Source organism: Meleagris gallopavo, chromosome 6, assembly GCF_905368555.1.
Source record: "Meleagris gallopavo chromosome 6, MGAL_WU_HG_1.1, whole genome shotgun sequence".
Taxonomy (NCBI): Eukaryota; Metazoa; Chordata; class Aves; order Galliformes; family Phasianidae; genus Meleagris; species Meleagris gallopavo.
The window spans coordinates 23,925,780-23,950,695 of NC_139409.1; the positions used below are offsets into that span (position 1 = coordinate 23,925,780).

At 36.1% G+C, this 24,916-nt stretch overlaps 1 protein-coding gene across 2 annotated transcripts in view; it reads right to left on the reverse strand.

The window, feature by feature from the left end:
* SLC25A13 (solute carrier family 25 member 13) overlaps positions 1-24,916 on the reverse strand; it is a 93,417-nt gene that overhangs the window by 21,401 nt on the left and 47,100 nt on the right. For both annotated transcript variants that reach the window (XM_085227473.1, XM_010712549.4), the window contains exons 6-13: positions 20,603-20,749; positions 18,668-18,806; positions 17,741-17,834; positions 17,480-17,564; positions 15,530-15,614; positions 14,937-15,095; positions 8,873-8,925; positions 7,797-7,877 (exon numbers count right to left, since the gene is read on the reverse strand). In XM_085227473.1, coding sequence (XP_085083599.1) covers positions 7,797-7,877; positions 8,873-8,925; positions 14,937-15,095; positions 15,530-15,614; positions 17,480-17,564; positions 17,741-17,834; positions 18,668-18,806; positions 20,603-20,749 — 843 coding nt within the window. The remainder of the gene's footprint in view (positions 1-7,796; positions 7,878-8,872; positions 8,926-14,936; positions 15,096-15,529; positions 15,615-17,479; positions 17,565-17,740; positions 17,835-18,667; positions 18,807-20,602; positions 20,750-24,916) is intronic.

Here is a 24,916-nt window from a genome sequence, read left to right on the forward strand (position 1 = left end):
AATTCTGTATTTTCCATCCCAAAAGAAAGCATTAGGTTGTGATTCTTCTCTTTTCATCACTATTGATCATCAGCTCTTCCAGCACTTTTAATTAACCTTATTTACTAGCTTCAAGCCATTAGGTTTTTCCTGTTTTCAGCTAAGAGCGTTTAGGGTTATCCTAGATTTTCTGTACCTAACTTGTCACATATCATCTTCTAAGCTTATGGATAAATAAAAGGATTACTACTGTTATTAGAGTGTTAATATTTCCAACAATATCATCCAGGGACAGCAATTATGGCGATTAATGGCAACCATTAAAATACATAAGCACAGTATTATACAATTATCCAGAGTCAGCGTCTGCAAAAGAAATTGTCTGCAATGCTTTGCTTACTCATTTGATTTACAATACAACCACGTGGTGCAAGATTCAAAATTTGTAGTCAACTACGTACCATATTCAGTCATATGGGCTACTGCACTCAATCCCAGGATATTACTCTTTACCACCTGTTTCCCTGTGCATTTGCTAGTGTATGCTAATCCTAATTTAAGTCAAAGCTCTGAAAGTACTAAGCATTGTACAAACATAAAGGTGTTTTTTTTTTTTAAGTAAATAATATAAATTAAAAATGTACTAAAAGGATTGAAGAATGGAAGTATCACCATCCTCACTGTATAAGAGGCAACTAAGGCCCATAAATATTAAATGATGTACCAAAAAATCACGTGTAACTTCATGACAGAACAGGATCAGAAGAGCCAGATTTACAGAGTGCCACTACAGGGCTCCAAACTACCCGTGAGAGTCTTGGTGTTCATATGCCCTAAGGTCACAAAAGTGTGAGACGAATTGTGTTGAGTGGCTGCATATGTGGTTTCACTATGGAGTTCACTGTTACCAGAAGAGATGCCGAGTAACAGACAGCTGTCCAAAGTGACTGTTTTTCTTATATATTTCAAAGGTGAAAACCTTAATTATGTGGCACTCTGTGTCAAGGGTAAATCACACTGGGTTCTCAAAAGGTTGGTTCTGTGTTACATTTCTTCAGATAAAGCCAGGCTTCAAAAACCCAGACAAGCCATCTTGTGCTATTTTGTGTCCTCTCATCTGCAGCCCTATCTATACAGAATTCTGATAATGCTCTTTAGCAATGGGAGTTCATGTAGTAAATACCTTTTCTTCAGATCATGAGGAGATTTCCTCAGCCCTCAATCATCTGCTTTTCACTCCCCAGACCAGGCTAGCACAGAAACAGCTTTCATGCTGCTCAGGCAGAACTGTGTTTTTCTCCAGCTAATCTTTGTCTTCCCAGGACAGACTTCTCTTGGACTGGTTGAGGTCTAAGCTTAGGCTGCACAAACAGCAAATAGAGCTGTAATCACCAAGTCTTGTTAATGTCCACATGTACATAAAATGCAAAGCAAGCCCCTTCAAACATTCACTTAAAATGCTCATAAATAGGATAGCAATTAGCCTGAACAGAAGTGCATTCCTGCTACTGCTTCATATAGATAAGCAAAATTCAGATACAACTTGTGAGAATTTCCAGAAATAGTTTATTAATAACCTGCCTACACAGAAACTAACAGGAGCATGGTTTCTTTATAAGCACAGACCAACTCTGCTATGGGAAAAAAAAAAAATAAAATTGCAGATTCTATATTTTCTGTGTTATAGGTAATTCAGTTCTTAGAAGCCTAGCCAAAAAAATCAAAGTGGAGCCTTCTTGATTGGCATTATAAAAGCAATTAAGCTACAGACCTGTCAAATATGTTAACATTTGGCTCTGTCTGCTCTACTTGTCTATTTTGACTAGTTGTGGAATTATTTAATGATTTACAGACCTTTCAAGTCTTACGGCATGGTAGCTATATTAAAATTGTGACCCATTATTTCTTGGTCACATCATAAATTACTGTGACATCATAAATATCTTCCTTTTTCTCACAGAAAGCTACTTTAATTCCCAATTTGAGTTTGAGGTTTTGTTTCTTTTTTTTTTTTTTTTTTCTTTTTTTTTTAAACCTGCACAGGTAAACACTACAATATTTTACTGCTTTTAAAAGAAGTAATAACAGGAGAAATGAATGCCTAATAAAAAACAATTATCAAAACAATAATTTTTTAAGCTATAATGCATCTTCATGTAAATTTTTAGTCAATACTTCTAATATAGGAAAAAAAAGAATGGAAAGAATATGTGGTATACTTCTTGTAAAAAATGGTCTTTTTAGTAGATAGAACTGATCTGTTCTGCAATCTGACAGATATCAACATAAACCTACAAACCCCATCTAGTTTAAGAGTTTGTACAAATCCACTTCCATCCTTCATCCTGGTCCCTCTCTATTTTTATTTTCTTAAGGAAGAAGGGAAGTCAAAAGGAAGAGGAAGGGGGAAGGGAAAGAGGAAAGTACCTCTAATTTGTAATAGGAAAATAATCTTAGAAAAAAAATAAAATGAAATGAACTAGTCTAAAAGGAAAATTCAGTGGAATGAAATCACATTCCATGTAACTTCTGACTGTTTTCAGGAAAAGCCAGTTTAAACAGGTATGACTGGGGAAAAGATTCAGTAAAACTATTTTTTAAAACATCCAAACCTGCAAGGAAATGTGGGGTGAGGTCACAGAAAAGTAGGAACCCTACACCAGGAACATCCCCACCCTTTGGTAAAACCTCTTGGAAGGGTTATCGTGTTACCATACGCTGCCTTCCCCAGCTTCACTGTAAGGCTCTAAAATAAAAATCAGATGAAATTTAGCTGCAGATGCTTAAAACAGAGCAGTGTTGAAACAGAATGGGTTTGCAAAAGTGAAGTTATATTTAAGCCCATATCGAAATGCTCCTCTTTTTTTTTTTTTTTAACCAGAAGTTTAACATCGGTCAGAACCAGTATGCTAAAAACAACTGCAATTAGTAGCTTAGAGGAGAAACCATACGTTTCAATATCGAATGAATTACACTATATTCAGTGTATTTTGTTCCATTACATTAATTAAACATACTTTAAATCTAATTCATTTATTTAACAAAATAAATTCCATGTAGTAAGCTTTAATTTTCATCAGGAAAAAGAATAGTTTTAGGAGCCCTTTGAACCTTTCCATAAGCTAGAAATGCGACCGTTGGGCTTTTATATGTGTATATACAACTGCCCTTTAAGGTGAAATGGAAGTTATGGTCTCTGGCTACAGGGAGAATGGACTTCTTAGAGTAAATCTGCTAACAATACAAGAAACATATGCCATTTGCTTTCAAAGCTAATATGAGCAATCATAAAGAAAACCATTATTACTTAACCATCTCAATAAACTATACCAAAACTGGTCTCTGCAATAGCAGTTTGTAATTCTTTTTTTTCAGATCTACATACAGAGATTCCACCCCCTCCACCTACTTAACGCTCAGTTTCATTTTTACCCATTGCTCAGAGTTCCTTGCCAAATAGAAGAGAATTTTGTCAGATTTAGGTTTCTGAATAATGAAAAAAAAAGATTGATACCTTCAGACACAACTTAGCAATGTCTGAATTTCTGTAAGTGATCTAAGAATCATGGTCCATCTCTCTGCCTCTAGTAAAATTCAACAGAGAAAATGCAGCTCAGATGTAGACTTATCTTTATTACTCTCTGAAACATAAAAAAAATGCTGTGAATAGCTTAATAAAACTATTTGCACTGGACTGGTTATGTGACACAATTCATCTGGAATTTCACATCATATTCCTTTATAAAAATTAGTTCAGGACAGGATTTTGCACTTTCTAGATGAACCCCATCTTAATCATATCTAATTTTTATGTTCCATGGCAGAGTTGAGGTTGCCCAAGCAGGTCCATTATGTTTCAACTTTATTGTGATTGCTATAAAGTCTCTAGAAATATGCCTATAATTGCCTTGACAGCTTAAATAAAAGCAGATCTGTACGGGGTCTGTAATTGTACTGTGCTACATGACTTAAACTGGCTAATAGTGAGTGCACACTGAGCAGCTGGGAAGAAAAAGACTGTGCACTTGGAAAGAGGAGGGAGAGTAGGAGGAAAGGTTACAAAGCAAAATGTTTTTCCCTTTTCTTGTAGAACATCAGGCCTCTGATTTACCTCTATAATTGTATTGCTATATGCAGACAAGTCCACATATATTAAAAAGCTGTTTCTTTTCAGCCGTGCTACAACACTTCCTCCATTTTTCTTAATATTTTGTATGTATTTTCTAAGCACTCTATTTTGAATCTTCACATTTCTTCCAACTGACAATTCCAGAGACAAACCATATTTTTCAGTTAAATGTGGAACTGCTTCGTATTTATGGAAATAAGCAAAATTATTGTCTCATCTGAAAGCTTACCAGTAACTAAGTGGCAGCAGTTAAAAAATAATAGTAATAATAATAATCTCTATGCCACTTTTAAAGAGCTTTTAATCTGCTAATATAATCCCAAAATAGGAATAATAATCAGCACTGTATAAAAAAAAAAATCAATCTGTTTTTAATGAAGCTTTTCAGGAAATTAGGTTTAAAAGAAGCAAGTAATATAAAATCAGTAGGAATGGTGATTATTCTTTACTTCAATATATAAATGAAAGATAACAGAAAACAAAGATTTATATAACCTACAAGATTACCGTCACCGTAAATGAAGAGATTTCAAGCTGAATTTAGTGCTTCCTCAAACTCATCCTTTTCCCTGAAAGGAAGTTACAGCCAGCACCAGCTGAAATCAAACCTAACATATTTTTGCACTTTTTCTTTTGAGGAGGCTAAGTCAGATTTGTAGTTTAGATGCTTAGCAGATCATAGCTCTATAATATCATTATGCTACATCTTAGTACTGGAGCTCTTCACTGTTGTAGTAATGGTAAGAGCTATATAGGATTTGGATGAGTCCTAACTACACAGTAGAGGCCTGCGTTCATGGTAGGTGTCAGGCATTGAGCAAATCTTTCCATATATTTTCATAGATAGCAAACACTAGAGTCACTAAGACAAATCCCTACAAAGGAGATGGAAATTTTGAAGCAACTGTTTACATAGAAATCCTCCTTAAGATTCTGTATAAAAACATCAGGGTTGTATTTTTAATTGTATTCCTGGAGGTCTCAAAAAAAAATCTCAGACAATCTATCACTTTCATCTTCACATAATAAGCTATGAAACACCCTGCTTACTGAACTAAGTGCCACGAGGTCACGGACTAAAAGATCTTTCTATTTTCTTCTTCTTTTTTTTTCAGCAGAGAAAACAGTTTACAAAATAGAAAAAGACTTGTTCAATGAAACAATCAGCTTTAGTTACAAGTGCAAAAGTCAGCCATGTGTACTAATTCTCAGTAATTATGATGCAAAGCGAGCTCCTTAGGGACTTAAAAGTCAACGCCTGGCAATGGTTGGACGAACAGCAGAGAGGAGCTGCTCAGGTGATACTGACCCCTTCAAAGCCCTTTGTGTTACTGAACAGCCAGAAACACCCAAGAATCTGCTTGGTCCTCCCTTTCTTAGGTATTAATGCTGTAACGAACTCGTGGGGCTGGTATTTAAAGCACTGAAATCTTATTTAAAGCACTGAATCCAGCACAAAACCCTCGCATAAGCAGTGAATGGGCTCCAGGAAAATACAAGCACGGAGAAAGGAAAACGTAATCTCAGTGTTTGTAACACAATCACAGCTGAAAACTAGATGTGGAGAGTGGAAAGGTGGTAGGGCAGGTTTCTTTTTATACAACACCTCTTAGCTGGCTGCCCCTTTTTAGACTGTAACACATCATACTCTCCTCTCTCCTTGCCTCCCTTATAAAGGATTGCTATGCTTTCAAACGAGGTAAAATCCAAGACCAAAAATTTTCAAAAGCATTCAACGATGTCCTTGCTGCTTCCACTGAAAGCACAACTTTCACACGAACTGAAACTGGGACAAAAGGTTGGGCCAGTCCAACTCTAGAAGCTCTAGGAGAGATCTGCCTGTGGCATTTCACATTTTATGCATGTTTATATCATGAAAGGAAAACCCATCTCTTTTCCTCGAAAAGTTAAGCACCACTTGTAATGACAGTCTGTGTTACTAGGCTGAATTCGGTTTAAAATTACAAAAAAACAAAGACCACCTGCAGCTGAGACAAGTTGCAACCTATCTGCCTGGCACCAGACTATGCCCTTAAGTTAAAAGGAGCACTTCACAGTTGAAAGGAAACTCAGGGCATTCTGCCACCGCACGTCTGCTGCTAGAACCTCATGCAGCATCCCGTTCTTCATATGTATTTCGAATTCCAAATGCAACGAGCCAACAGTTACAGCACGTTTAAAATACATCTCAAGCCACCTATCTCTGAAAGCAGATCCCTGGTTTATGATGAACTGCTGGCAAAAAGCTTGCCGGTGAATGACAGGTCTCCGTAAAGAGTGCTTTTTCTACTGCATTAAAAAATTCACAGCAGTCTGTAAAAATAAAAACTCCAGAATAAATGACATTTTAAACGAAAATTTCGCTGAGTTTCTATGGCTGCTATGTTCATAAGATGTTTTATTAGTGTAAGGGGCAAATACTTTTTACTCTGCAAGTAGTTTATTGCATTTTCCCTTCACTTACAGCATGCTTTTTATTTAGGATTTCAGAGCCCCACATTCTTCTCCCCCCGCCCCCCTTCCCCCTTTCTTTTTTTTTCCTCCCCTGAATTCTACTAGAGTTACAGAACAAGGGGATCCTACCTGGCAGTCTACAACAGGTCAGTGATCAAACAGGGCGCAGTGAGACAGCAGCCAAATCCTGCCCCATCTCCTGAGCGCTACAGAAAGCCGGAGCTTCTCAGCCCGTGAGGCATCAAGCCACTGCACCCCAGGCTGAGATAATCTGTAGTATGCTCTCCGTGAGCACACACAGAATGGATCTCTGCACCGACTGAGGCTGAGATGCAAGAATTTGTTTTTAAGTTGCTGCTCAATGTAGTTTTCAACACAGGTAGAAGTGCTTGAAAATGTGACCTCATCTGTCTTATGACAGCAGAAACAAAGATAGATTGAAAATATACCAACATTGCTATGCCCCGGTGATCAAAGCCGTTTAAATAAACACTGTTCTTTATCTGCAAAGTGCACTGGTCTTTGAATAACTATTCATTTTACTTAACGTATTTACATTTGCCACAACAAAATCAATACACCAGGTAAAGTAAGCTGTAACATGAACAGACAGAACTAGACCAAAATGTGAAGTATTATCATTTACCCAGGAATATACCACTTGTTCATTAAGATACCACTCAGTGCAAGGAAAACAATCTGAAAAACGTAGTGGATTTTAAGTGCAGCCTACATTCAGGAACGCATTATGTACTGAGTTAACATTAGACAGCCTACGTCTGCTGAGAACTCAAGGAAGCATGAGTAGTTTTTGCCATTTCAAACAGCCAGTATTGCTGCAAAAAGTGAAAATTAGTGGGCGCAATAACACATCAGGAAAGAAGTGACGTGGCAGAGTGGGTGCCACAAAGTAGTAGCTAATTATTAATTTCTGGAAAGGTTAGCATGAATCCTCTTTAGACCATAAGCTACAGCCAACACTCACAAAGACAGATTCTGTATTAAGGAAACAAACTAAGCTGCGAGAATTATACAGTGCAGTTACAGGCATGATGCACAGATACATTTACCCTTTCATCAAGAGTGGCTGGCCTATCTAGGAAAGAACTGAGATGCTCTAGGAGAGTCTGCTCTTGAACCGGATCTGTAGTTAAACAGAAGCCTTAGTCCACATAGGTAATCTTACACACCGTACTTTCATGTATCTCAAATTAAGGAAATTAAAGATACTTACACAGCCACCAGCAAGAATTTCTGCAGCCAGTGGGACGGAGCCATCTTTACTCATAAACTTATCTCTCACAAAATCATTAACCTTAAAAAACAAACATTGATGAAAGCCAATAAATTACAAGGTTGGGGAAAATTCTGGTTTTGTGCAACTAAAAATGCAAATACATTCATGCAGTTAAAAGATACTAAACCAATCTTAGATTTTTTATGACATTAAAGTTGACTGTTGTTTTCTTCCCGACAAAGATTTGCAACATTCAGTTTTGAATCGTCGGAGAAAAATGATAACAATTGGTAATTAAATAATCATTATCAAAACTTAATGATAAACTCATTTAAGATTTTAGAAATATTCACAACATTTGCAAATTGAAGTATAGTTCTAAACAAATATCACAACGTTCAGTAATAAGTTTTAATGCAATAGTAATCCACTTAACAGCAGTAAGTATCTTTCACGTTTTAAAATGCATTCTATCAGCTTTTGTGAATAACCATTGCATTAAGATCGGCCTATAATGAGAAATTATTCAGTGTTTTCAAATCATTCAAGAAATAACAAAATTACAGAAGACAGACATTTAGGGAAAAAAAATGCATGCAAACAAGTTCCTTTTTTATCAACACTTCACTCCATGTTCAAATTGTCTCCTGTAGTGCAAAAATTAAACATACAGGAACTATGTGAAGAAACAGAAACAAAAGTCCTCCAATCTCAATAAATAATTACTCATTCTTGCTAAGAGGTGAAACCAAAGCCCTGCACTACTTACAAACAAGCAGACAGATGAAGAAGTTGAATAAGCTTGTTATATTTTGGAGCCAATCCAAAAATAAGTTTTCAGTAAGATTCTTAAAATATGCTTAGAAACATGTGACTTGTATGCCACTTGCAGTGTTCACAAGTGAGATATAAACAGTTGCTTTGTGCAATTAAGTTTCTATCAAGCAAAAACCATGGAATGTGCTTTATCAACTAGCTGACACATAAAGAATAAAAATCCTTAACAAGCTAACTGTAATTAGATGGACTTTAAAATGTGAGGAAATGCAAGAATAATCAATTTGCAAACTTACAGTAAGTTTTATGGCCTTCTCTGGTGCTACTCCTAATAGCTGTGGTAACAGACCTGTAAGGTAGAAAAAGAGAATTCAGTGCACCAGTAACTTGGTATTAACTAAACAAATCAACAAATGTATGTACAGATCACCACCTAGAAGCGGGCAATTTTTACAGCAATTTTGTGTTATTATATTTAATGAGAGTACTTAAACATTCCATTTTGAGAACAAACTCTGCGCTACCACTTCAAGTCACAGTAACTTCCTACATATACTAGAGTTACTTTAGCTTTCTTAAATCCGTGATATTAGCTCACGTTACACTTAAACACCAACACAGATCTGCCAACTACGTTTCAGTATCTGTCCTATACTTACATTTATTTTCTGCATCTCCACACGACAATGTGTGAAGACTTTCTAATAAATTCTGTAAGATACAAGATATATCTATTTCAAAAAATCATGACTGCAGAACTTTTTTTTTCGGGCAACAAAAACAATGGCATTAGAATGTAGAACCCAAGGGGACAGGAATCAAAATAACGTAAAACATTTGAACATGTACGACTGCATTCTTGAGCACATTGCCCAGCTAACTCACCAGCCCTTAGAAGAAATTATGCTACCTTCTTCCCAGGTATGGAATTTCCTCTTTTATTTTGTTAGAAGTGATGCAGTATAGAACTGAAAGCAAGAACCTAACTTCTCGTTTCACTTGCCTGAAGTGAACAGACTACACAACCTCAAAACACACAGAGCTTACCAAATAAGCCTGGGGCTAGAACAGTGTTGTAAGTGTTGGCAAAGGCACTCTTCAAATCACACAGGCTAAATGCAGAGCCCTTTGCTTTAGCATCCCGGACAGCACCTCTGGGTACTTTCTACAGTCTGACATTTACAGTTCTCCAAATATTTTGGAAAAAGAGACAACAACTATCATCCCACTTCTAAGAGCTCACTTGCAGAAAAGCATTTTCCTGAAGAGCTAAAAATCAGAATAAGAAAGAGATAAGTGAACACACACTGGTGTACTCTTCCATCCTGCTACCATCTATCAGCTTTATTGGCTATTAGTGATAATCTTAGCAAGGAAAAGATGGCAGAGGGGATAGCACCGTTTGGCTTGTGGTAGCCAAGAAGTCAGTTGTGCTTATAAACTAATGCCTATAAAATTTTGCACTAGCAGTATTGGGATTTTTGTTTTTAAATTGTGGGAAAGAATAATTAATTTCTGGTATACACATACACCTACAATTTATCCAAGATTCGTGGAAAATCACGATTGTATAGCTAAGTATTTGAACAAAAGAATGCAGTAGTACCAAGTTTGTGTACAGTTCCTCAAAATAAGAGATTTTGTTAAGTTGCATTTCAAAATTTGAATTTTTGAATCAGTTTTAGCTGCATTAGGTGACTTTGCTGAAAAAAAAAAACATTAAGACAGTCAAAATTGTATAATTAAATATTACATTTTCTGTAGCACTATGAATAAAAGACTAGGATATACATTGTACAGGATATCTTCACAGCTTTAACCTTATGCAGACCAATTTATCTTTGTAACTCTTATATTAATCTAAATTTACATCTGTAGGACATATGTGGCTTTGTATAGACATTCTGGCTAATTAATTTGTATCTTCAGTGAGTAAAAAGATGCTGTCGTCAGCTGCACAGGGAGGGAGAGGGACTCTGCTTGCTTTTATACCTATGTAACAAAGCTATTTCTGAGTGGTACTTTTGTGGTCTAATTATCCTAACTAAATTTTTGTTATTATTTACCCTTTTGATAGGAGCTCTGAAACACTGTTGAAAGAGTTCAGAGCATGATAAAGATGGTAAGTTTTGGACGTAAGAAAGCATATCAAGCAACACATGAAAACGCTATTTTTCTCTTGGGTTATCTTCACATGCTGGGGATTTTTCAGTATTACTATGCATTAACAGCTCAGCAATATGACACATCCCAGATGCAGGACAGGGTTAGAATTATCTGACAGTGTCTTAAAGAATGTATGCTTTTATTAAAGAATAATATTTTGCACATAGGCAGCCTGCTAGTATAGTATACAGCAAACAGATTATACAACCCATTTTCATATATCCAGAACTCTTGTGTAGCAATTACCACACACTACTTCATATCTGACACATCATCACACAATGATTATCTGGAAAGGTGAAGTTATGAGTGAGACAGAGCATCAAAAACGGCATTCAGAGTTTGCAAGATCATACAAGTTACTTTTTGAAAACAGCCTAAATACAGCCAAACAACACACACAAAAGCTCATCCAACCCATCAGTGGTGATGGTATTGAGCAGAAGTCTTTCTTGGCCAAAACATTCTTCAGATTTCTAACAGTGAAACTTCAGTTTCACACTGTGTAATGGATGAGATTTTCCCATCACGTTAGAAAAACCTACTGTATGAAGGAGTTTCTCAGTATAGGTTAAATATTTGAAACTATTTGGGCATGCAGTGTAGAAGTGTGAACAGAATACTGCCAAATTTTCCTATTACAGAACTCATACAAGAAATTAGACAATTAATTTCCAGTTGAAATTTAAGCACAGCTTAATGAGACTGCAAACTAGGTATTTCTTTCAGGAATACTATGTGCTGTGACAAAACATTACAATAGGACACTTGCACTTCCATTCTACAAAAATGGTACTTCACTGTATATTCCAAAAGAAAGTATTTGCCATGGTCTTGTATCATTTGCATGAAAGTCTATCAATAATAATTAAATTGGATGATGAATGAATGAGTGAATGAATTTTAAAATCTAAGACTACAAGGCATCTGTAGTCAGTGCAGTGTTAGAAGCACCATCTGAAGAAATGAAACTAACACATTTCTCAATAGCTAATGACCATAGATAACAGAGTCTTCTACAACTCTTTTCTCAGTCTCTAGGTGAAGTGCATTAACTAACATGCATGACTACTGAACAATTCAGTGAGCTGCATTTTATCTCTGGTACTTAAATTTCCCATCGAAATGCCATCTAGAGTAGATGAAATAATCTCTTAATCTCACTGGTTCAGACTGTTAAACATTCTGTGACTCATTAGGGTGAATATGCAATTAAAATATTATTGAGAAATATAAATGACTTCATCAATTGGAAGAGATGTTGACTGATCAGAGATTCCAACGTTTTCTTATATTTGCATATATATAAATACCTGTGAATTTCCGAATACATATTTCAGGTACAAGTGTAACCACAACATTAAATTATAGTTATCTAAGTGAGAATTGTTTTAAGCCATGCTGAGAAAGAGACAGGCAAAAATTTTATCTCAGGAAAAAAAGAAGTGCCTAACAACACAGCATTCTAGTAGTAGATACTATAAAATTAAAGATCCTACAAAGGTTTGTATCATATTCGCCTTTTAAAATTGAAGCATCTTCTCAGTAGAAGTGTTGGTTATCCTCAGTATTCCGTGCTCTCTTTACATCCACAAGATGGTGTAATTTATCCTTATCTGAGACAGTGGTTTAGAACATGGTGGTTTTGCCCTTTTCAAGTTTGGAATAAAATAGCAATACAAGGAAATACATCAGTTCACTTAACTGGATGGAACTATGCATCTTGTATTAAAAATATCCTTTGAAATGGCTCAGTTCAGAGCAGGGTTTGTAATTTCTGCTTGCTTTTTTTGCAGTGTGGTATGGCAAACAGACCATCACTCCAAACCTTTGCATGTTTTTTGTTGCTGTTCTAAAATGAAGGTCTTGCATCACTGTTCTGTTAAGTAGGAGAATTCTATCAGATACTGCTCCCTTTTCCAGCAGGATTTAAAAAATATATATGTAACACCATGTAAGAAAGAATAGCAATGAGCAGCAAGAGCAGTTTACTAGTTTGTCTTACCCAGCAAAGCATTTAAGATCAGAATTAGATGACTCTTACCTTAACTTTACTGCATGACATTGGGTAAATACATTGATCAATCTATAAAATGTTTCTTTCAAATTTTCCTGCCCTCTCAAGCTTAACTGGAAACCTTTGTTCTGTATTTGGCTGCTCAACCTTCCCCAGTGTGATCTCGTCAAAAATCATGCAATGGAAAGAAAGCAATTATGGGAATGCACAGAGAACGTGTCACATCTTTTAAGGCTCTTTCACCATTTTACTCTTTTAAAAGAGAAGCTAAATCAGGCTGCCCTTTAGGTAGCAAATGTGTACAAATGCAGGTCTCAGCTTCTGAAATGGTATTCTTTTCTATTGCACAATTTCTTCTATATAATCCAGAAATGAGATTATTGCCCAAGGTTTAGAAGTTCAGCTGTACCAAACTGTCTGGGATTTCACTATTCAGTACTCCTAGGAACACTGAAAAGTAGTAAAGGGGACAGAGAATGGAAAGATAAGCAGTACAGATGGAAACTTCAAAAATTCACTGAATTTGGCAGTGAAAAATCATTTTAAAAATATGACAAACACACGGAGTCAAGAATCCACATTTTGACATTTCTGATTTTTTTTTCTAGGCAAAAAGTCACTATACTTCAGAATTTATATAAGACAGGAGTGAGGAGTTGTGGAATTCTGCATGTTTATTCTTTCAAAATAATGGAAGAATACATTTGCAGGGAATACATTCTGTTCTTTTGCTGTATTTTTTTTTCTTTTATGATCATGACTGCTATAAACCCTTACAAAATAGAAACCCTGTCAATACTCCTTATTAAATTATTAAGTCTACTAAAAAAAATTGCCTCAATCACATTTAATAGTAACAGACTCTTTCCATTTCCAGTTGTGCTAAAATAATCACAAAGTTTGTATTTTGAGTAAAGCCAACTTACAGCAACTCAGATCATACCTCAGAGTGTCAATGTACCACAACAATTACTTTTAGTTATGTTTCCCACCTGTTAGTGTTTGTTGTTGTTGTTATTGTTGCTTTTCAGGTGCATATAGCTTTGTCAGACCCTAATATGTTTTATTGACATCTTCCATTCTTCATTCCTGACTCAACTGTTTTTAGAAATTTGCTTTCTTTATTACATACATCTTATTTTCAAAAGCCTAAAAGGAGTTTTTAAGCTAGATTGCTAAAAGTGAAATAAATAATGCAAATTTCAAATCCACCCCAACAAACATCACAGATGGGAGGGAAATATCTCAATAATTCAGATACTAGAAGTATAAGTCAATTTATCTCTTTGACAGAGAAGAACTAGTCTTATGAAGTAGTTAATGATTCTTTACCTCTGCCTTACTCAAACTTACATCATTGATGGCATAATTGTGACAAGGGGAAAATTAAAAAAAAAAGAAACAAAACCAACAAACAACTGTCATCTGATTGTAGGTACTTATTTAAAATGTCCAAAATGAGGATGATTTAGACCTCAGACAGAGCAAATGAGCTTTTGGAGCTTTGTCCATTTACAATAGAGGGAGAATGGAACAATTAATTTCACAGCATGGGAGTAATGATTATATATATGAAGCTAAGTTGATCCCAGCTCATCTCTCTGCCTGACTCAACACTGACAAGCTTGGAAGAGGTATACATAAAACTTGATCAACTTCCAGTGATCAGTGAAGCACACGGAAATGGTTTGGAGAGACCAGATTTGCCATATAAAATATCAAAAAGGAGATCTAGTTAATAACAAGGTACTATATTTTCTCTACGGATGCTTTTAATAGAAAGACAATAGATGAGAAAGGACATTAAAACAAAAACAAACAAACAGGATGATTTGTCTTAACTTCTTACAAAACAAGACAAAATTTTTCTTGGTGCTAAGGACTGCTAAGGAGATGAAAACTTGACTAAAAGTATACTTTTTGCTATAGGAAATTGCAATTCTTGCCCTGTTGCAGATGGAAAGGTCCCACAGAAATGTTCTCATTATAGTGAGGTTTTAATTATCAGTAAGTTCACAACCGTTCAGCCAGAATGGGAATGCAAATATTTGCAAGAGTATACATAAAGAAAAAGTACAAATCAGACAAAATTGAAGTATTAACAAAATTGGCTTAAAAATTCAGAGTTTTCCTTAATTTTTCATATACTAGTGATATATGCCACCTTTCAAACTTACCTCTATAAAGCCCAAAGAAACCTTCATAGCGAAGCACTTTCTTGAAGCAATCAAAGCTGTTTTTATACATAAGTTCTCCCACAAAAGATCCTGTAGAGCGCTGGTTTTGCATACGAGTTTTTACCAAATCAATTGGGTAGACTGCAGTGGCTCCAACAGCTGCAAATAAAAATCAAGCTATGTGAAAACAATGATTTTGTATTTGTGGTGTTTGATTGCAACTATCATCTTACACATATATATCTCAATGCTCAGATGTATCTTTTTTCTCAACACATGTTCTGGATACAATTACCACGCATAATTTCAACCAAAAGCACTTCTTGACGCTATTTCATTATTAACTTGATTCTTCTGAAACTGCTTTGGTGACAAATTAAGTAGAAATACCACCAGCAAACTCCAATTGCTCATAAATTCCAAAACTACTGTAGACCAGATGACCTCTTCCACTGCCATCTTATAGTGATGACATTGATTAGAAAAGGATTTCAAGGGAAAGTCTTCCACAAAGAAGGGAAAGTGGGAAAGGGGAAAAAGTATGAAAGGAAAAACAGTGAAGATGAATACTCCTTTGCTCAGCCATGACTAACCTCCAGCAATTGAACCAAGGGCAAACCTGTACGCTGATTCTGCAATCTGGATGAGGACTGGTCGAGACACATCACCTGGAGCTTTCTGTCAAGACAGGATGTAAAATAAAAGGGAGGACAAGTAAAATAATCAGAGTATTGCATTTCTTAAGAGAATATCTCAGGATCAGAAAGTGTATCAATACCTAGTAGAAATCCCAGAATGCACTGGAGAATGTGTCTTTATAATAAAATGTCTTATCCACACATTTCCAAGCATCATATAGCATAGCCTCTTCAGTTTGGGACAGAAAAAACAAGAAAGACTGATGGTACAAGAAATTATACAACTTCAAAATCAAGAACTCAAATTCATACATAAGAGGGCACACATTATGCCTTATGTTATTAATTTTCTACAGTTAAAAGCAGCTCCAGTTTGGAATTTCTTTCTAGCATGAAGAAAATAGGTATCCCTATTAGTTCTCAGGCTATCAAAGCACGTATGCAAGCATTTGCTAAAGGACAGTGAGATTTCATAAAGTACTCCTACAATTTCATTTGCTCACATGAGTTCAGATTCAATGTAATGAAAAGCAAATTTCAGAAGTGCTCGAAATTTAAAATCACTGGTTAATGAAGGAAAATAATGAGTGTAACAAAATTATGCAGAGGCCTTACATCTCCTACAATAACAGTTTTATAATCCCACTTTATTATGATACTAAGAAACAGCGACCCCAAAGCAAAAATGGAAGAAGTTTTCCCTTTCACAATTGCATTTTACTGCCACCTATTGTAACTCATGTTACTTGATATTCAGACCAGGCTTTTAAATCCTTTAGGAGTCTTCTAGGAATAGATGGTCAGCTTTTACGAGTCTACTCATCTGAATTCACCCAGCATAGTCAACATTTAGTCACCGCTCAAACACACAAAAAACCGCCATGCTAGATACCGTCTTAGAGTCGCAGTGGGGTTGTCCAAGTGTAGGGGAAGGAGGAGGAGAAGAAAGAGAAGCAAAGGAGATGCATGTGTATACACATACACACACAGGCCTGGCTTACAGCCTGGTAGCCCTAAAAATGTAGCTTGCATCAACCCATTGTGGTCAAACTGGCGTCTCCGCACAGACCCAGAGTAGGAAAAAAATCAACAAAAAAAACCCCACGGTTTCACAAGACACAAAGTCAAGACTGTCTTAAAATAGAGACAGAGAAAGAGAGAAACAGAGATGGTTAGTTTTAAATCTATCTGTATAGAAACTTGTATCATTAAAAAAAATATAACATACGCTACAATGACATGAAAACTAAAAGCTCAGTAAGTTTGACATTTAAAGAACATTCCTGTTTCTTTTTGCCTCTAACGGAACAAAAGTTCATTTTGTTAGACCACCAGGAGAAAGTCAATATACTTCAGGCTTTGGTTATATAGTGAATATTTATGATTTTACTTAAACTGATGGTGTGCTAAACATAATCCCTCTTATTTTGATACTCAGCAGAACATTGAGCAAAGCAAAGAATACTCTGAAACCTTGAACCTGTGTGCATTTTCAGAACAAGGCTTGCCATTTAATATGCTAAAAGCTGGATTTACTATCAATACTCAAAGCAGGAAGTCCTTCCTCATTAAAAAGAACAGAGAGCAACAGAATCATAAAACATAAAGAATTTAATTAGGTATACACCTAATATTTACTGAATGGGTGGATTACACTCATATATTTTTATCTTTCCAAAGTAAATTACATTTAACCTGTCAAAATGCATTCCAAGAGAAAAGGGAACAGAGATGAGAAAAAAAGGCATGATGCACCTTAAAAAATGAATTCTAACAAGAAGATACTCCTCACAGATACTGTAGAGTAACTCAGTAATCTGAGAACACAGAAGGAGATGGGCTATCTCTCTAACACTGGAAACAGAACACAATACATACTAGCATCTTACTGCTTCCTATTCTTACCTGTCTCTGAGCCTCAGCCAGGTTGTAGGGCAACGTTCCTTCCTCCAGAGGAGCAATTCTTTCAATGTCAGCCAATGTCATACGCCTGAGGAAATGAATTCGGCTTAGCAACTGCTAAGAGATATGTTTTTGGGTCACAGCGAGTTATCTGCATTTGACCACTATACCACACCCTTCTGTTCCCTACCACCACCTCCCACTCCTTCAGAAAACATGAGAGGAGGAAGGGAAAAAGGGAAGGATAGACAGTTCTTCACTTACCCCCGCGGCTCATATAAATCTGCTAACTGAAACAAGATGTCTACTTCCATGGGTGTAACCTGACCAAATTTCTGAGCTGCCAGAACAAACTCCTCTGCAAGAGAATAGAAATACAGAAGAGAAACAAAAATTGTCAAACCAGATACAGACGCTCAGTAATCCAGAGTACCTTACGCTTACTTTGTATTAAGCAGAAGATACTAATGGTGGAAAAGAAAAAGAGAAAGGGAAGGAAAAGAAGTGACCCACCATAAAAGTGTTCCTGCCACTATATAAATGTATGTTTGAAATGGTATATCCACCATGTAAACAAGTACTAGTCTCTGGTCTTGAAGCTGAGTACTATCAGTAGGATTGAGGATATTTGACATACGGTATCAATCAGTTGTGGGTCACAGGGAAAAAAAAGCAAAGAAAAAAAATCAAGAGTTAAGAGATGTGGAACATTTTATGCATAGTCCCAGTAGGCCACATTAATGAAACTCTGGCACTGCACAGGGAATTCTCTATAAAGAGGTTAGATATAGCAGATAACATCTTGTTCCAAGCTTGTCGATCAGCTTACTGTGCTGCCAATACAAGTTTATGGAATTCTTCAACTACCCTTAAAGGTCATTTTAATAGGCTGCCAATTTGGCAGGAGTCCTAGGAAGTTTTCTTAAACTTTTAAATATCTTTACATACTTTCCTCACCCTGCCCCCACTGGCAGTTTACTGGGACCTTTTTCTGATTGAAACAAAACGAAAAACCTGGAGGGTGGACTCCAACAGGAGTGTACAAAACTGAATGGTGTACCGAGGAATACTAACAAAGCAGGCTTTTCTCTCCCTCCCATTGATTTAAAAGCATACAGAGGAGATCTTCCCCTCCACTCGTCCAAAGCAAATGCCCAAGGAAATTTCCAGATTGCAAACATTTATACAAACCCTTAGTGACTTCCACATCTTTTCTATTTCCAGCTAGAGTACTGTAGATCTTTCTAATGAGCTCCATGTTGTTAAGGAGAGAATTAAATCCATTAAAATAGGAAAAGCTGACCTGATGAGAAGTGGTACCACCAGCAGCCTACAATAGAGAAAGTAAAAGCAGAAAAGAGTGTTATTAAATTAAGAAAAATCTTAAAATAAAGATTTTCAAACAAAGTTATTTTTACAAGAGTGAGGGTATAAAAGGATTTTTTTAAATAAAGTAATATAAAAGTAAAATAAAGAAAACTATGAAAGATTCTTATGTTACTGAAACTAATCATGACCAGAATGTAAAACTCTCCCCATCCTACAAACCTAAACAAATACATATGCAGGATTATAACAACATAACCAGTAGTAATTTACAAAGTTCAAGTTTCAGTGCTGTTTCAGTTGGAAATGTTTTATAAGTTGGCTTATTTCTAGTAATGAGGAAATCTACTTCTACATGTAAAGTATATTACTATACAGAAAATCTCAACAAAATCAAAACATATTTTGAAAGAGGTCAACTCAAATATTTAAATTCACATGCATTTCAAATTGTGAAAAAATAGCAGTAAGCTCTCAGGCTTGTATCAGCAGTCAAACCAAATGGAAACAACAAGGTTTGCATAACTGCTCATTCTCAAATGAGAACTGAACTTAAGCCTTTATTTTGAAGTGGTCTTGGGCCTACACACAGAAAAAGAAACTGGATCAATTCACTAAGTACAAGATTGATGAACTACAAAATTTCTGAAAATAATGCTTAAGCTTGTCAAAATTTAATTGACCTTGAGGCAGAATCAAAAATCTCATCTGATGTTTTATGAGAGAATATATGAGCCAGGAAAGCTGCTAACAAGATTGGAAACAGAAGAGAGGAAGAAGGTATGAGAAATCATTGTCAGTCCACAAGTCTTCTGGCTATGCTTTTTATTGTATGCTTCTTCCAATATTCTGCCCACTTTGCAGTTCTCATCACTTTACATATCTCCCTGGAATTCTCTCTTACAAATCAAAGAAGAAAAGACTTCTTTAAACCTGGATAAAGCCAGACTTCAGATCACTTGGAAAGACTTATTACAAATTCCCAAGATTAGAAACTGTGGTCAAAACCAAATGTGCCTTTTTTTTCCCCCTTTAGTGAATAATATTTAAGTTGGCCTATCACGTTGTATTATAATGTGATAGTAGTAACAGCAGTTCATGCTCTCGGAGAAACAGAGTTCATGAAAGACAAATCTTGTGTGTGCTGGAAGACCATTCTTAAAAAACAAAACAAACAAACAAAAAAAAATCTAGAGATTTTACTTGTGAGAAACAGTAGAAAATTAATTACTAAAAATTACAGAAAAACAAAAACATTTTGCTTAATGGACAACAGAAATAGAATCGTGTCTAGAAAACAAGAAAACGTCCAATAAAAAATAAAGTGCATTTCAAGCTGACAAAAGCATACACTAAAGCGTACCAACAATCAGTCAATAGTGAATATCCTTGGGTGATGTTGCAGTTCTTACACTGCCACAGGTGTTTGGACACTCAGAACTGAAATTGCAAAGCAAGTCCTTTGAGGATGACATTCCAAATGGGATGCAGAGGGTTGTTTGTTTCTAACCCAACATATTTGACACAGCCCATTACAAAAGTATGACCAGAAATAGTCAGGCAAACTCCACATTTGTAGGCCCCACAACAGCCCATCTACTTGCTTTGTCTTATGTCTCAGGAAACCAGTGGAGTTGAGAATTTATATTCTGTAACGAGAGATAACTTCTATATGCATAGATAATTTTTGCTAAGCTTAAAGAAATGCACTTGTAACCTGGATCAGTGATCAAACTACATAAAAACGGATCTCAATCTTGTGTTCCATGATTTCCCAATGATGCTACCAGGGCTACTCACAGCAACTAGACATTCTTCAACAAATGGTGTCAGCATGTGTGGTCGGATAGTGACCATAATATCCCTGAAGTCCATAGCTGTGACTCTTCCAGCCTGAGTATTGTCTCGCTGCACAAAAGCTTGTTTTGCATGTTCTAATTGTATCTCCTGAAAATATATGTTAAAAAAAAGTTAGCTTCAGAATTATTACTGTAACAGATTTATTTGATGCAATCCTACAGAATATCTCACACTTAACAAAACATAATTACATGTAATCCTTTCAATTGATACAGTATGTATAGCTCTCTGCCTTTTCCACTTGTAGCATAAATGGCCTCTGTCATTGAGCTCAGTACCAAAAACAACAGCCATGACTTCTCTGCTCTGTGGGCATTAGGTCATGCTGTTCAAACTGAGAAACGGAAGGCGTATATCAGCAAACCAGTAGAGGTAATCTCCCATGTGTGAACATTAAAGTGTCCCAGGATGTGCATTATCCAGTTTATTGTGTGTGTTATTGCAAATCAAAATACGTTCTGTAAAACTCTTCATGGCTGCTTGAATGAGGACAACGCAATAATAAGAGATTTCTACAATGACTTTCAATAATCCTGAAAGTATTCACTCAAAAAGCATTCTCATCTAAAATATTTTTATTTATCTATTAAAGACAATCGCAGTTTAATTTAACTCTTCGTATCAAGACTGTGTAAAGATTGCTTCTCCATATTTCAGCAGCACTAACAGACAGATATAAAACAAGCATCATCTATTGCAATCACCTGATAACCTGTTTGTGATTCAGATGTAATGCTGAGAAAAGAGAGGACAGAAAAAAAGACTTTATATCTCCCAAAACTGTGTGTCTTTTTCTACTGTGCCTTTGCCCTTTTTTCATAAATTACTATTAGAACACTTTGTTATGTTATCTTTTAATTAAAAGGAACAATCCTGCACAGATGGTAATTTAATAATACATATCAATGCTTTGTCTAGTTCTACTAGCTTGCTAAAACCAGAATTACATGTTGGTCACGCAGTCTGACTTACCAATCAGTATTTCTCTACCAAGTGGAAGAAAACAAATCATTACCATGTCCCTCCTTTCAATTTCAAGCCTTATAAAAGCTTCTTCACTGGAAACTCTGTGCTAAGTCTGAATGAATTTTAATAATCAGTTACTCAGGAAATGGAATCACTGCAAAAATATGTCAGCAGTACTAGACCAAGTCTTGCAGTGAACAATGGCACTATCCTATTACTTCCACTCTATTTGCAAATACACGCAAATTCTGTTAAGCCAAGACTTGCATTAGTCAAGAACCAAAAGCATGATGTATTCACAGAACACAATCTCCTGAAAGTTACCTTTTCTTACAGCAACATTCAGTGAAAGGCCAAAAGCAAATCAAACAAGCATAAGTCCACATCCACAGGACGTCTGCAGCCACCACTCAACCTTACGCTCGCTCACTCCAGTCTGCAGCCACCAATGTATGCTGCCATTCAAACCACTTTTTGTCTTTTCATTTCAGTCTCCGAGGTTCTCTAATTTCAGTCTTAACTCATAATTAAAACACTATTTATTGAAACAAAAGGTATGAAGAAAAGCGCCTAATAACTTAAACAGAAGGTAAAGGGGAAGAGGACAGACAGGAAAGGACTGATCGGTGTTCAATCAACTACGCATTTCATTCACAGAATTATTCAGAAATTTCTGCTTTTAATAAGAAATGCTTGTGAAGGTTATAATTTGAAGTGTTACAGTCTCAATTCTGTCATACTTACAGCCCCCTATGTGGATGTGTTACAACTGAGCTATCCAGCTGGATGTAGCTATGTAAGCTCCTGTCTCATTTCAATTCTGACTACAGTTTCAACAGAGTTTGGAAGCAAGAAATTTCGGGAGGTTTACAGTGGGAAGAGCACTGCAATGCAAAACAACTTGTCAGCTTAAAGCAGACAGCTAACTCAGGAGGCACAGAGCTCTAAAGAGGAGTTAAGTGTATTAACTTCCATTCCTAACTACTCACTATGAATAAATTAACCAAAAAAAAAAAAAAGTCATCTAATGGTAGCATCACTAAAGAAAAATAAATTGAATCTACCGGAAGGACAACATGAGAAACTGAATTTTGTTTTCTTCTCTATTTTTCTCTCTCATTCAATTTATTTTAACCACTGAATTTGCTGGCAGTCCCATGCTGGCAGAAATCAGTACTAAAATGCAATAAAAAACCCTGGCACACCACTTGCAGAACACAAGTTCAGCCTGCTACCACCTGTGCACATCAGCCTGCAAGCGGGGAGCTATGCCTCCCTGTTGGTGGGACCTAGGGTGGGGGTAATGTCATAGCCACAGAAGGAAAGCAGGGCTCATATTCCAGAGACACGTGTGAAGGGCACGTTTCTTGTCATCACCCAGATAATTACAAAAAGGCTGTTAGTACTACAATCAAGTACAAGTCAAACGATCTCATTCTTTCCTTGCTTATGCGATTTCTTTCCATCTTCTTGGTACATGTGGAACTAACTAGAGAGGATTATCCCACATGCTCAAAGATGTGATCCAGGACACAGTGCTTAACTGCAAAAAAGGCAGCAAGACAAAGGTTTGAATAGGGTGAGCTCAGCCTTCCATAGTTCTCTATCCACATCTTCTCTTTAGTTCAGAAATAAAATGGCTTAAGCAGACCGCAAATGGCTACTGAAGGCTCATCCCACCTTCATGGTCAGGTAGGGTCTCTTAGGCTAGTTATTTTGAGCTGTGCAAAGCACTGTTTTGTTCCAGTTGCAAACACAGAAGGAAGCATAAGGACCTTCTGTCACATAACATTCCCAAAATGTGAACAACACACTGATATAACATCTGAGAATATTCGGATTATTATATGGAAACAAGACTCAGTCTCATAACTAAACATCTCATACAAAATCTGCCACAAAACAGGCAGATGTCACTCCTTTAATAACTATATATTGTATAACAACACAGTAAATTCCTTGAAGTGTTTAGCACAAAAGAAAAGCCATCTGTTCCATCCAACTCTGAGTCTGAAAGTTAAGATACTTCACAGCATGATTAACTGTGCTTCAAAATGAGGCTCAGCAGCTACTAGCAATTTATCAGGGAAATTTAATGATATTCTTAACTCTACCTATGCTGTGTACATGCAGTAATATAAAAAATGCCACCTTAAAATAAACTGAAAAATAAAGCAAAGCTGTAACATCTAGAGATGTCCACAATCTCCAGAAACATTTGTTTCACCTATTTCTGTCCAATATTGCTTACCGAGACAGGCCATGTTTAAAAAGAATACAATTCTCATTGCTTTGCATTATGAATTACACATTCTAAAGAATCTTCTCCGACTAGATTTTTTGTAAACCTAGATATACTCAAGAAGTGCAGTTTCTCCTTTGATGATGCAAGTCCAAAATTCCCTCAGCTCGAATAAGACTGTGAAAAATTAATTTGCACATCAGGGTAGGCATGCTGGCACCGGAACGTTTGTGAAATTATTTTCCATCTAGACATTTTATCTGAGCTTTCAGTTACAGCTCATTATAAACTTCATTACTTTCCAGTCAGACAGAAACTGTGCTCGGGTTCCATCCCAGTGGATCTACAAGGCATCAGATGCAGCACAGTCCTTTCTATTGGAGTAGATCCTTGGGTGTCAATTATAAAGAGTACTACTTAATCAACTAATATGGTAGGCATGAATAAATTTCCAGATAATGTGAAAATTGAATTAGCAAGTCCACATAGAAGCGTACATGAAAATCCATTCTGCAGAATAGATTTCACATGCTGGGAAAGGGGCCAATGTTACGCTTCACGAAGCAGACTTGTCATTAAAGTGATAATGGAACATGACTATATCCAAACAGATACAGATGTGACTGATATGTAGCAGAGATATCTAGGTTAATTTTAAGCTAGCAAAATTAGAAGCAGGGAAAAACAACACACCTTGAGTTCTGGGTTGATGCAGATAGATTGTTATGCATATTTGAGCTAAGTACCTCAGAGGCTATACTTTTGGGCATCTCACTGTTACTGTAGAAAAAAAAAAAGGATGACTGGATATAAATATCCAGAATCACAATCAAAAACCCTTCTTATTTAAAGCCAAAAGAGATCTGTCTTGTGCATGGATTAAGTATAGCAATGTTACTTTCCAAGTCGTTTCAGCTTTGCCAGAAGTAATGATTAGCCCAAACGTTACAACAGATAATGAATATGTAACAACTTTATGTGGCATAATAGGATCCAATATGAATGAATTTGACTCTGTGTGCATTGTTTCGTTAGAAGTGGCAAAT